This window comes from Buteo buteo, chromosome 1 (assembly GCF_964188355.1).
Source record: "Buteo buteo chromosome 1, bButBut1.hap1.1, whole genome shotgun sequence".
In the NCBI taxonomy this organism is placed as follows: domain Eukaryota; kingdom Metazoa; phylum Chordata; class Aves; order Accipitriformes; family Accipitridae; genus Buteo; species Buteo buteo.
The window spans coordinates 78,646,127-78,659,978 of NC_134171.1; the positions used below are offsets into that span (position 1 = coordinate 78,646,127).

At 44.0% G+C, this 13,852-nt stretch overlaps 1 protein-coding gene across 1 annotated transcript in view; it reads right to left on the reverse strand.

Annotated features, from left to right (window-relative positions):
- AFG2A (AAA ATPase AFG2A) overlaps positions 1-13,852 on the reverse strand; it is a 208,260-nt gene that overhangs the window by 38,111 nt on the left and 156,297 nt on the right. Inside the window, exon 15 of the mRNA XM_075036893.1 lies at positions 5,517-5,681. Within this exon, the coding sequence (XP_074892994.1) occupies positions 5,517-5,681 (165 nt within the window). The remainder of the gene's footprint in view (positions 1-5,516; positions 5,682-13,852) is intronic.

Consider the following 13,852-nt stretch of genomic DNA (forward strand, 5'->3'; position numbering starts at 1 on the left):
CCGTATCCTGGTGCGGAGCTAAGCAGAACTCCTTCAGAAGTAAAGGCTGCCCAGCAGAGTCAGGCCAGAGTATTTGAGACACAGATGCTTTAACGACCAAAGTGTATTTTCAAATCACACATTTCTGATGAGTCATACGCATGGGGTTTTTTTGTGGTATCTTAGAAGTTCAAAATCTGAGAGCCCAGTCCTAAGGCATGATGTGTTAAGGACCTTCAACACCTGTTGAATTCAATGGGAACTGAACACAATCTGCATCTAGCATAACTAAGCATAAAAGGAACAAACATGTTTGTGTTTAAAAACTAAACCCGTGAGCTTTAGCCAGGACATGATTTGAAGGGTCTACTGTTTTTTTGTTTCCCATACAGAAACTTCACTCTTTTTTTTTATTATTTTATGATACCTTCACTCCCCAAAGCCCGTGTCTCTTTTTAGGCTACTGTACAGGATTAGATTCATTGCCCTTTAAAAATGTTAAGCAGAAAGCCTTTCCCTTAAGTTTGGACGATCTTTTCCTTCATGGAAAACTAGATGTAACAAAGATGACACACCCTAATTTGTCGGATGTCCTTTTTTCCGCCCTATATCTAAGCCCTCTCTCACCTTTACTGTAGGTGCTCTTTACTAAAGACACATTTTTTTCCCAATCTCTTAAAAGACTGTTTACCCTCCTGTACACCTATGATGGAATGCATCATCACTTCTTTTGCAGTTGGTACCTTCCTCTATAAGAAAGAGAGGAGTTTGGGGAGGTTTTGGTTATTTGGGGTGGTTTTTTATTAAAGTTTACAGTTTAAATATGTCAGTACCTGGTAAACAAGAACATGCATGTTTTGGAATACATATTTAAAGAGTGAAAGGCTTTAGCTGATTCGAGTTAGTATGCTGCTGCAAAGATACTTTTTGGCATCAAATACGCTCTCATTTGAGCCAGAGCAAACCTTCATTGGCTTGCTTTTTTCCCCCTTCATTCTCTGTGTTCCCATTGAGAGTTATTGCAAAGTGAGAAAGATATTTTTTACATTAACTATTCTACTTCAACTAAGAACCAATGAAAGATTTACAGGTTCCCAGATTCCCACTTTACTATTGTGTCCTGTAAGCATGGAAACTGATAATACTATAGAAACAATGCCAGCCTTCGCTTTCACCATGACCTGCTTTCCACCAATTTAAAAGCAGTCAGTCCCATTAGCTTACTTTTATAAGCACACTTGTCTTAAGAATATTGTCATCATACCCAGAACATTTATTTTTTTATTACTTCTAACCAACTTTAAACTCAGAACAACTCAACGCTTGATTTCAGTTTCTGCCTAAAACCTCACTCTCTGCTACTGCCTTCTAAACTGTAACAAAAACATAATCTGACTGGGGCTCAGACAATAAAAGAAGGTCCCTCACTCTACTTGCTTTCTTTTCCTTTTTATCACCTGCTTTCTGGAATAAAATATTCCTACAGTGGGGAAACACTGTCTTCATCCCTTGCTCGTCCCTTTTCGCAGAGCAGACTCCAAGGATTTGAAGACAGGCACACCCACTTAATTTGTAAAGGCAAACGATACAATCTTTTTTTTCCCACGCAGGTCTAATAAAGACATCAGTCTTTGCATTTATAAAGGTAGGTGTCCTTCCTCTAGGCCAAGGCATGTTCCAGCTACAACCTTTCTTCTTTTCTGTTTGAGACAAGGTATAATTTAAAAATTACAGGACAAGCAATTTCCTATCAGATACTGTCCACGTGATTTTGTTCTTACTTGCACTAGAAAGTACATTGAGACTATTGGTGTTTTGTATTATAACAGAGAGCAGCCAGTAATTATGAAAAAACCTAATCTGAACCCCAAATTAAAAAAGTAGAGCACCTGAGTTTGTGGAAGGCCCATCTTTCCTAAAGCAAGATGGCTGTAGCAGCACCGTGAAAGCAAGCAAATGAGACCCAAAGAACTCACACGGCTTGCACTTTAAAACATTGCTCTTAAGTACTTCTGTGGTTGGATCTTTAACTAATCGTACTTTATAAAAAGCACAGTGAGAAATCAAACAGATAAGAATTCTCAGCATGAAGTATAACAGTGAAAATGCTCTAGGAAAAAGCTATGATCAAACTGAACAACCTCAGAGTGAAGACATCCCAATTACATAAAACCACTAAAAAAAAAAGATCAGTTTTATAAAAGTTGGATCTCTTGCAATTTAGCCCCAAATAAAATGCAGGAACACTAGAATAAACCTTATGAAAGTTTCGATGCAGCACGACACTTGTTGTTTGAACCATTTTTATTACTTTCAAGGACCAGAGACTTCTCCTCCGTGCCTACCAATGCTCCTTGCTAAGGCTACAGCATCTGGAGGTGCCGGTGAGGCCAGCGGTGCAGCACAGCCCAGCACAGCCTCCTGCTGAACCATGCCAGGCATCAGCTGCCTGGCCACGGCCTTCAGTAGAAATTTCCTAGACCAAAAAGCTGGGGGCAAAGACAAGAGCAGTTCTGACTGCTCCTCCGCCACAGCGGTGAAACCTGCCGGCTTGCGTGCGAGGACGAACGAGACGTACGGTTACTGCAGAGCTGTCCTTGCAGCAACCAGCCCTACCCTGCGCACAGCTCCGTCACGCCGGCTCGGCTAAAAAGAGCTTGAGGTGCTCCTGGGAAAAGGCAGGTACCTTCAGGGCAGAGATGCAGCCACAGAAGTTGCCTTAAAGGGAGGAGGGAATGATCCTTGATGTCAACATCAGCTCCGAGGCCAAACCTTGCTTTTCAGAAACCTCTAAAAACAATTTCTGACTTTCCTGATTTACAGATACTGAAGGATCCCTGAAGAAAAGCCTCAAGCACTGCCACAGAGCACTGCTTCAGAAGGGCCTGGAAATGGAGATCAAACTCAAACCCAAATATTTCTAGGAAGCTGAGGCTTTGTTTGACCTATACTATTAGCATAATAAAAGCTAACTGTACAGAAATTGCTCCTCTAATGCACGTTTTTCTTTACATTAAACTCCACTTACACATGAGAGAAGGAAATTGTAATTCACCCTCATAAATTATCTTCCATCTTCTCTCACATGGAACAGTGGAAAGTAATCACCCTATTTTGCTATCTTGATATATCTTTAAAGGTACTTATTAAGAGAAACGTACATCCAGCAGGTAAATAGAGATAACTGGTCATAAGTGATGACAGGCAAAAAGATACAAATATCTGATCTGAAAAAAGGCCAAGTTGGAAGCCAGATGCATACTGAACTATCCACTTTACTTGCTGTTTATTCAGCTCATGTCAGGATGATTCAACACATCTTTACACGCAACTCCCTATTCATACAGCATCTTCTAGTCACAAAACGAAGCATTTTCCATTTCTTTTTCTAAACAAAGGGTAGAACAGTGGAATGGGAACTTGCCATTCAACAGCGGAAACTATTTGTAAAGCTGGGAAGCTGGAGACACTAGGAAGAAAAGGCTTTAATGAAACTGGCCACTGTGCGTGCCAACTGTCAAGACTTTTTATACATTCTTCCAAGGAACACTGACTGAGGCTTTTTCTGTATTTACTCTTTACATCCCAGTTATTATAATTCTTTCAATGATGCAAAAGAACAAAATTCATGAGAAATGCCGTATTACAGACAGGCAGGCTTTCTTCCCCCTGCAACTAGCCTGTAGCTGCATTCAATGACCCATTAACTTATTTTTGGTTCTGTACAAAGCCAGCACCAAGACATTTGTGACTCATTATCAACTAGGCACAGGAATTCACCACTAGAGCCTCAGCTGATCCATATCCAAAGGAAATCCCCATATGCTTGGAGTTTCTGAAATATGAGCATTAAGTTGTTGCCTGGTAAGAAGACAGTTTCCATACACAACAGAGGATATGTTTATATTTATGTTTTTGGAGGCTTGTAACTCAGCCAGGGGCAGATAAATTTTCCCAGGGCAGCAAAAGTCATATCACTGACATCTGGATAAAAACATAGTACTTTTTCAAGTCACTACTCCAAAGCGTGGAGGCAGTAGAGCTGCGACAGTTTTCCAGACCAACATTTAAGCCTGCAGTCCTTTTTATTATTGCCTTTTTTTCATTATGAGATCCCACATTCTGCGGCAAAAAGATGTGCTACACAAAACAGCTTTGCTCACTACGCAGCTTTCATTCATTCATTCCCAGAGCACAGTTTGTCCTGTGCTGTGGAGGAGGAAAGCTCTTGCGGATTTGACTTTGGTGTCTGCCGTGACACAGCTTCCCGGAATGAGCCTGGAGGCTAGCCCAGACACTGCTCCTGCGTATGGCAAGGTCTGACCCCATCCCTTGGATCTGGAGTGCTCACAGCCGTGCCCTCACCAGCCAGAGGTTCCTAGTAGGCAATGCAGCATTTTACAATATACCCGCGTTTAAGTGATAGCTCAATGAGCGAAGGTCTTCCCTGGGAGCCTATCCAATGACCGTTCAGTTGAGAAGGGCCTTCAGCATTATAGGAATCACACAAATACTCCACAGTCACCCTCTCTTTTGGACCAAGACAAAAGTTTAGCTTATTTCCCTGCCCTTGTAAACTGCACACAGAAAGATGGGGGAGCTGAGGCAAGCACATCACATTCTCCACTCTGCTATGGAAAAAGTAGTGGGTGACTATGTAACTAAAGATGGTGCGGTAATGCATACGGTAAGACTGGCTACAGCAAGGTGGAAATTTTAATTCTGGTATTTCATACCTTTTAAGAGCTCCAACTGGCAACCTTAATAACATTCTTTGAATTTCTGAAGTAATATAATTACTTTCAATTAATCAAAATGAGGAAAGAATGAAATACCCTTTCACGAGACACTGACATGAATAATATTCAGGGAGCAGACTGGTGACCACTAACGTACCAATGCTTATTACAACGGCCAGGCAGCAACATCTGCAAAAGTTTCTCCTTCTACCCAAGACAGGAAATAATTGTCTGACGTCCATTGTCAGAAGCTGACTAACTAATAGCAACGAGCTATAACAATAAGTGCTGCTGTGGGGTCTTGAACATATGGAATAGGAAAACACGAGCTTCAAAGTGATCAGTGACTCCCTTGCAATTCCCCTACACTGTCTCATAACTCTGTCCTCCCTCCACCTGAGGCTCTCAGTCACAATCCTCAATGCAAAAGATCCCTGGGGATGTGAGGAGACCCAGGTGAACTACCTGGGCAGTCTGGGGGCACTTGCCCCGACCTCCCTCCACTCCTCCTGGCACCACATCCTTAATAAGGTCACCATGATAGTACTAAGGCTCACTCTGGAAAAGGCCCTTCACCTGGCAACAATTCTCTGATGGAGATCTTGAAAGAAAAAAGCCCCACATTGTATTCTGTTTTCTGAGCAGAAACATAGAAATCTCTCTAACATTCTCTTTCATAATTCCCCCCACCACTTTGAGAAGACTCAAGGGATGATATCTGGATGATACTTAATTTCAATTTCAAAAACACAATTTTGTGCACTGACTCCATGGACATTACCATTCAGAAAGTTTTACCTCTGCTCCTGAGTACTTCTCTGTGCGCTGAATGAGCTCTGCTAAGCAGACTTCGTCACTGACTGGCATGGACTTGAAATGAAGTTTGAAGATCTCCCCACGGGTGGCTGCATCTGGCAACGGCACATAGATAATTCTGTCTATTCGTCCTGGTCTCAGCAAGGCCTGCAACGAAAGCATCACAGAAGAAGTTATAGCACATGGCACATCACATCAAGAAAGCAAAAACCACAACTCAATTAAAAACAATGCCACCAAATAACCAACAATTTCAGCAAAAGCAAGAAGCTGCACAAGAACAATCAAGCTATGTGCAAGAAGGGATATTCTCCTACATTAGAATGGATCAGTTGCTGAAAAGACAGTAAGGCTACTCAGCTTGAGAAATACCAGTTCATGGAAAAAAGGAATCACAAAGGAACCATAGTCATTTTCCTAAAATAATAATTTTAGGCTTGTTGCAAGGTGTGCTGGAATGTTAGGACTTGGCAGAAGGACAGGTGGCAATGGACACATCCCAAGTTCAGATCTTCAATCAAGACAACAAGGGGAGAAAAAAAGATTTTTTGAAGTGAAGCTTACATTCTGGATTCATGTTCCTTTATCCCAAATTATTAGAGCTGCACATACTTACAGAAGAGCAGATTACTCTGACAGTTTTTAATGCAAAATAAGGTAACAATAGGCAGAGGCCAGTGATGCTTAGCTTCAAAAAGGGAAAGAAAAAAACATAGACTTGCAAAAGCACTGTAGTTAATACATTTTAGCATCTATTAACACTGGTTTTTCCTTCTCTTGTGCCACAAGACAACTGAAAATTCAGCAGATGAATACAGTTACAAGCTAAGGCCCCAACTTTGCAGTTTCATACGCATATATTGGCCCTTGCACTTTGGTTTCCGAGGGTTACTCAGATTATATATACACCAGGGAGGTGGGAAGGTGACAGAGCAAACTCTGGGCAGCAGCGACAGGCAACGTAAGAGGGGACAACAGCCACAAAGGGCAGCGTGGAGGGTTCAGACTGGATGGGAGGAAAAAAATCTCTACAAGAGAAGTGCAGCCTCAGGGCAGGTCATCAGGGAGGCTGTGGAAACTCTGTCCTTGGCGGTTTTGTGGCTCGGCCAGACAAAGCCAAGCCCTCCCCGATCTGGTGCTGGTGATAGTCCCGTGTTGTGTGGGAGGGGGACCGCAGGGCCTCTGGAAGCCCCCTCCAACCAGCGCTTCTGTGACGCTATGCTTTCCGGATGGGGTCAAAAAGTAAACATTATCTACATAGAAAACAATTTGTATCCCATACATAGGAGAAACCAAGTTCTTAAATTTATGAGAAAAGAGGAAGCTCATTTCCCTGTATTTTTAAAAATCTCCAAGATTTTTGAAAACCGCCTACAGTAAAAAAGTAAAAACCCTGCCAGCCTTTCTTACTTGACATTTGAAAAAAACCCAACCTGTGCATAGCAAATGCACATAAGTAGTATTTAAACTATTTTTTAAAAACCGAACAATGTTTATAAGATTCAGCATGTAACCTAAATTGTTTTTATGTTATGGTTCTCCCTTGGGCAGAGTAGTTTGAGTTCCAGATGACTAGAGATATTGCATGGCTGTCCTGGGCTGTCAGCCAATAAGTCTTTTCCCAGCCTGATCATGTCAGTGAAAGTCATGCTGAAAAAATAGTAGGAAAGAGCTTTCCTTCCTGCACAGCATTGATCAAGTTAACACCCTTCCTAGAGTTTCTTTAAAAAGACTGTTGTGGCGCTTCAGAGTGGAAAAATGTATCCTGAATGTTAAGAGATGTCTTGTTATTTTTAAAACAGAACATGAAAACGCTCAGCAGAAAGCGCACGGCACCGCAGTGTGTTACATCGAGCTATCTAAGGATATAGCAAGGCTGTACTGGGAAGACTAAAGGTCCGTATCCAGCCCTGTACCTTGTCCCTGGCAGCAGCCAACACTGGATCCCTACTAAAGAGAGCGAGAACCAAGCCATCCACTGATGTCTCCTCAGCAGACTGCGCTCTTTTCACAGCACTCTTGATACATTCACCAAAGAACTCAACCCACTGATGATAACTCAACCAGTGTGTAATTCACCGTCTAAATCATGCGTGTATCAGGATATTGCCATTTTTTGCCAACACACTTGAAAGAGAAATTTGCATGTTTCAAGACTAGGCTTGGAGGGAGAGGAATTATACTGCAATTGCATTCTGCATGCTCTTAAGGAAATGCCCATAGCTAATTCTATTATTTAGAAGAAACAAGAAATGTTCACATGAGTACGGTGGTGTGCCTCTTTTAAATCAAGGCAGGTTTAATCAGGACGCCTAGATAATTAGAATGTTTTCTAGAGCCAGCTTAGCTTCACACTGATGAATGACCATGGCTGTTGTGCAAGTGGGACAGGAAAAATGCTTGATGCCAATCAGCTGGAGCAAGTGCTCCCCTGCGTTGCGTCGGCTTTCAGTTCTGAGACACGGTCTTCTAACGCGACGGAGCACCCACGCTTGCAAAGCACAACTGCAGATGTAAAACAGTGAATATATTTTTTTTGCTCAGTTACTAAAAATTGTATTTCCTCCAGTTCGTCCCAAATGCTTTGCGTTTTATATATAGTCATAGTCGGAGGCCCAAGTTTTAAACACGCTATCATTACTTTTTGCTACAATCAGGCCTAGGGACCTTATCCAAGACGGCCAGATGTGCTGGGAACCGTACAAAAAAAGCACAAGTCGGTCTCTGCAGCGCTCGCTGCTTAAATATACATAGACAAAAAGGAGAGGAGAGAAAATATTCTGTAACCTCGCTTGAGAGAAGAGTCAAATTCCCTCCGGCCCCCGGAGAGAAAAGCAGACTGAACTGAGAGCCGGTCTCCACCAGCCCTCCCGACAGTCCAGCCGGATGGGAAATGTGGTGACCCCGGGCACAGCCCGACCGGTTCTCGCTCTGCTGTCACCACCCTTGTCCCTTTGGCAAGCCGCCGGCCCCCTCCGCTCTACGCTCCTGAGGAACTAAAAGCAGAGGGAGAGAGTGAGGAAGGGGCAAATCCCCGGCGAGAGGCGGTAGGTGGGCTGCAGAGCTGCTCTGCTGCCCGCTGGTCCGAAAGCGATCGGAGGGCAACGGCAAGTCGAGGCCGTCCTCGTTCGTCACGTTGCCCTCTCAGGCTTTTGTTCTCGGCGTACTTCTCGTGGAGATACTTTTCCTTTTTGGCCAAAATAACGCAGGGCTCGGAACTGAGCTGCATGTAGAGATAGGTAATACGGGAAGAAGATCCCCCTCTTGACGTTTTTGCACACTGAAGTTCCCTCTGGAGGAAGATGAGGAAGGTTTTGGGGTTGCTTAGAGAAGCTTACCATGGCATTTGGTGTGGACACCGGCAGCAGCGGTGTCAGCTCTACCACCAAGGCCCAGGTCGTGCTTCCTTCTGCTGCGGGCAGCAGCGCTGAGTTTGATGGACGCCGGCATCACCTTTTTCCTCAACGCCGCTGCCTTTACAGACGTAGAAGCTGTTTCTCTTCTCAGCGGGGCGTCGCGTGACACGGGCTTCCCCACGGGAAGGGTTTTGGAGGTCGGTCGCTCCAAGCGCGCCATGGCTTTCGCAGGCCGTTCCAGAAGACGGAGCTTCGCTCTTGCAATTTGCACTTCGGAAATCACGCGGAGAACGATAAGGACACCCAGGTCACCTCCGGACCAGCCCGGCTGCCCGCGGGGCGCGTTGGGATCCGGTGCTGACCCGTTGGCGAGGAGGGAGGTGAAGCCGCCTGGGATTGATGCTCGCTGGAGGAGGAAGAGGAGGACGAGGAGGAGGAGGAGGAATTCGGCAGGAGAAGGCGGTGGCTTGGCTGTGCAGGAGGAGAGGCAGGTGGGGGAGGGTGAAGAGTTGAAGCCGGGCTGCAGGTTCAGGCAGATATGAGCTGCCGGGAGTACAAAATTAACTGCTCGCGGCTGGGAGATGCAAAACTGATTTGAGGCTAGGAGCACACAGAAGGTGGGAAGTTGATGGGGCCAAAATTAATTGATGTGTGCGCAGAGCTACATAATTCACTGATGTTGAGATGTGAGGGTTGCATAATTTATGTAGGCCAGGAAGGGCACAAAATTAAGTAATTGGGGTTTTGGTAGAAACCAGAATACTTCATACCATTAAGCAATTCTTTTGCAAGTTTATGTAATTTTTTTGTTGTTACCACAACAGTTACGAAAGGGGTCTAAGTGTACAGGCACTGAAAGGTTACTAGTGGTACACAGATGCAATATTCTTCAGGGGAGCACTAGGCAAGTGGGATAATCGTCACGTAATACATAATATCATCAACAGCAAAAACACATTTTAATTAAGAAGAAACTGCTCCCCTTTCAAAAAGAAATGCTTACATTCTGTAGTAATTAAAATAGAGTATTACTTCAAAATATATCATTGGAAAAGATAGCTAGTTAAAAAATGTGTATTTTGTGTGCAATTACAGAGATAATTATTTCAGGAAAGAAAACTTAAATAGGTAAAGCCAGGAAAATATTTGTGGTTCCTCTTAAGAATGGACTAGAATTAACCTTAGGGCTTTGCTAATTTTCCTGCTCCTCTTTTCCTTTTTTTTTTTTTTTTTTAAAGCATCCATCTTTAGTTAGCTTTTTCAAAGGATACTTGGCCATTTCAAGAACTCCATTGTCAAACAATGCAGAATTATAAGACTGACAGGAGCATACCCAGCTGATGAGCTTCCCGTGGGATAGAAAAAATAGCTTTCCTACAGACATACTTCTACAGCCATGCCTAACTCATCAAAATCATTCTTAATCAGATCTTATAACAAAACGTCATACATAAACGGTGGAAGAGGGTAACCTGACATTAGAAAAAAGAAATACAATTAAAAAAAAAAAAGTGGCAAACTGACAAAATTTTCATTAGCAAAACGTAACTTGCATAGCAAAACATAAGCTGCACAGTAAACGGCATATTGAGGGTGTGTGAGAGAAAGCAAGTAGGTTCAGCAGGTAACGAAGTTCATCTGGAGAATCAATGTTACTGCATGTTTTCCGCTGCAATCAATCTCCACAAGTAGGAACAGATTTTTATACTAAATCTAAGACATTTCCTTTCAAGTAAATACAATTAATTTAATGCAGAACCTAAAAAATGCAACTAAAAGTTTAATCCTGCCTTTGGAGTCCGTTGGGATTAGACCACAGATGACAATGGGAGGACTGGAAATAACAGAACGATCCGTTTCCTTTGTAACTAAATCCTTCCAACTTAAATTAACAATTGCTATTTATGAACCCTGGTTGTGGTACTCTATATCTTGTTATCTAATTTGGTAATGCAATTTTTTTTACTTTCACCATTACAGTATTTGAACATATCTGAAGCATTTTTAAGTCAGCCATATTCTTCCTGTAGTCTGTGCAAGCAACAACTGTTTGTCAGATCCTTTCAGTGTGTTTGCCCACATGTCAGGACAGATGTGTTGCAAGTGTGGAAAGTATTAAGGTAAAAGCTAGGCTGAGGAAGTGAATTTGTTAACAACGATGAAAGGGCTTTCTTGTGCCATCGCATTTATCTCTTGCAGGAGTGAAGTCAGCTCCCGCAAAGGTGCTTCTCCTACGCTTTTGAGGCTCACCTCGGTGCCTGATGTTTTCGTTCTCGCTCTGTGCCAGAGCAGGTCATGCTCCCAACGCAACAGACCAGGAAGCGCTTGGCATTTTAGGATCTTTGAAAGTTTCAAGTACGGGAAGCTCATCCTTCCTGTTCGCTAGACAGGCTACTGGAAGCTTTTTGCAACCATGGATTAATTACCAGAATTACAAAGTGCCGAGGGGAAAAGACACATCAGACTGTCACTGTTAAGGACTTAAAAACCACAGTCCGGTGGAGAGATAATTTTATTGCTCCATAAGGTTTTCATTCCCCCTCCATCTGGCACGAGCTGCTTCGGGAGGCAACCTCGAATTCCTCTGTTTCAGGTGACACGCTTATTTGCTGTGTCACAAGGCCGGAGTCTTGTAATTACAGGCTCCCGAGTCAAGCGATACTGCTTTTTTCTTGCCAAGAGCCCCTTTCCCCACACTCCTCTTCCTCCCCACCTTCTTCCTTCTGTGCCAACGTCTGTCACCACCGTCAGCACATGCCAACATCTCTAACCAGTTCCCCTCTTTGATGACTTGTTTGCTGATCACCACCCTTGTACTTCTCCCAAGATTTGTGCAGATTACTCTCTGTCGTCGTTACACAACATCTACAATTCCTCTCAGGGTGGAGCACTTTGCTTCTTTAACCTACAGTATACCCACTACTTCAAAACTGCATTTGCAAACAATTTTATTAGATATTATTGGAAACTAGCTCTTACAAAATGTTGCAGCCTCTTGTTATCAGTCCCTACGCAAAGACTTCACCTTCTACATAGATTTCTAAATATCAGGCTGTACAACCCTTCCATCATGTCAGTCTTGCTCAAGACCTGGAGCATTGTGCAAGTTGACAAGAAAAGACATGATAGGTTTGACAGCAGGTGTTCAGGAAGAATGCGCACTATCAAGTGGCAGTGAGCACAGCGGGAACATTTTACTCAGGCATTAACCAGAAGTACTAATTAAAGGCAGAGAACGAACACGTGGTTTGATACGCCGACAAACGGTAAACCAGCTTCAACAGGGAGACAGTTTATATCATCCGAGTCCAAGCCAAGATGAAGCGATACGGAGAGTTAACCATCTGAAAAAGAAGAATGTAATCTGTCCTTCACTGCTAAGCAGTCAAATGCCCATGCTTGTGTAGGATTCATCTACTCACTTTGCTTATACTCCAGGTCTACTACCATTAGTTAATCCTCTTCCTTCAACCACTGATTTTTACCCATTTCCAGTTCATCTTATCAGCAGAGGGAAACTTTTCTGTGTAATTCAATGTATCTTCTGGAATTGCTCTCTTTGCTGCCTACCAACAGGAACTAACACCTTCAGCTATCACTACAAATCAGTCTCTTAGTCATTACAGCAAAACACAGTTTACCCTGCAGTTCCAGTGTGCAGACAAAGAACAAATTCATCTTCCCTTAAAAAATGAAACCTGGGGAAAGGACTGCCTTGACTCAACAGAAACCACTGGTGTGACTTGCTTGAATGACATACCCTGCTTCTGCATGTTTCACAGCAAATCAGTCATTTCCACCAACAGCAGTGATTTTAAACAGATCTAAGTGTTACTTAGATAACTAAGTTATAAATAGGCAGCGCTAAAAGTGCTTCAAGGAAGCAAAAATTTCTAGAGTTGACGCGAAAGCATATCGAGCCTCCCCACCGCCAAAGCGTTCGGAGCCGCTTTGGATTTTATTTTCTTTCCCTGACATCTGCTGTCGGGCGTGGATGAGGTCCCACCGTGGGCCCAGCCCCTAACCAGCACCACCGCCGCGCCACCACCACGCAGCGCCCGCCGCACGGCCGGCTCGTACGCCCCGGCACCCGGCAGCGCTGCCGGCAAGCCTGGCACATCGGCACTGCAGCCCTCACCTCGCTGCCAAACCGTGGCGGTTTGGGCTGCTCCGGACTAGAGGTAGCTGTGCCTCTGCCTGTGGGGAGATTGCACCAAGCGTGGAGTGCCAGCGATTGATTCTTCCACTGCTGTATCTTGCCTATGCAGCTGAGGGAAGAGGTTGCTGTGCCCTCCCGTCTCCTCCTGAGCTCACGTCCCACCGTCCCTCCTGCGCCACGGGCTGCGCTCCCGCGCCAGACGGCGGCCGTGGTCGCGCGTGGAGAAGGGGCAGCGGGGAAGAGGGATGGGTGGGAGGGTTTCCGCCTCTCCACCATCTAAAGAAACTGCTTGTGGATGCAGAAGGAGAAAAACTCTGCAAAAACAAGCTCGGCTTGTATTTCCAAATCTGCACCAAAGTATTCCCATTTTTTAAATAAGAGTAAAATCACTGTCCCAACTGCTGTACATCACAGTCCTGCCACTGACAAGAGTTTGATTAATATAGCTAATTCAAGGGGAATCATGGAGAAAGAAGACTTGAGGAGACTTGTTTCGTTGCAGCAATGAGACCGTGTAAACACAACTGTGAGGAACAATGTGCTCCTTGGCCCATGCAGACAATACCAGAGCACGTTTTTATGTGGTTTTGTTCAGATAGGATTAAAATATCTCAAGAAACTGATTTACAATCGCTTCTCTTGGCAGAAACATCTGCAGGCAGATACTCTGCAGCTGCAGAACCCATATCTCCATGCTTTTTTCCCCTGATATTTCAAACAGTTAAATTGGCCAGTTGGCACAAATTACTACAGCGCTCACTGGGAGCCAAGCTTTGCCCGGGCCTCCATCTATAAAAGTCTAA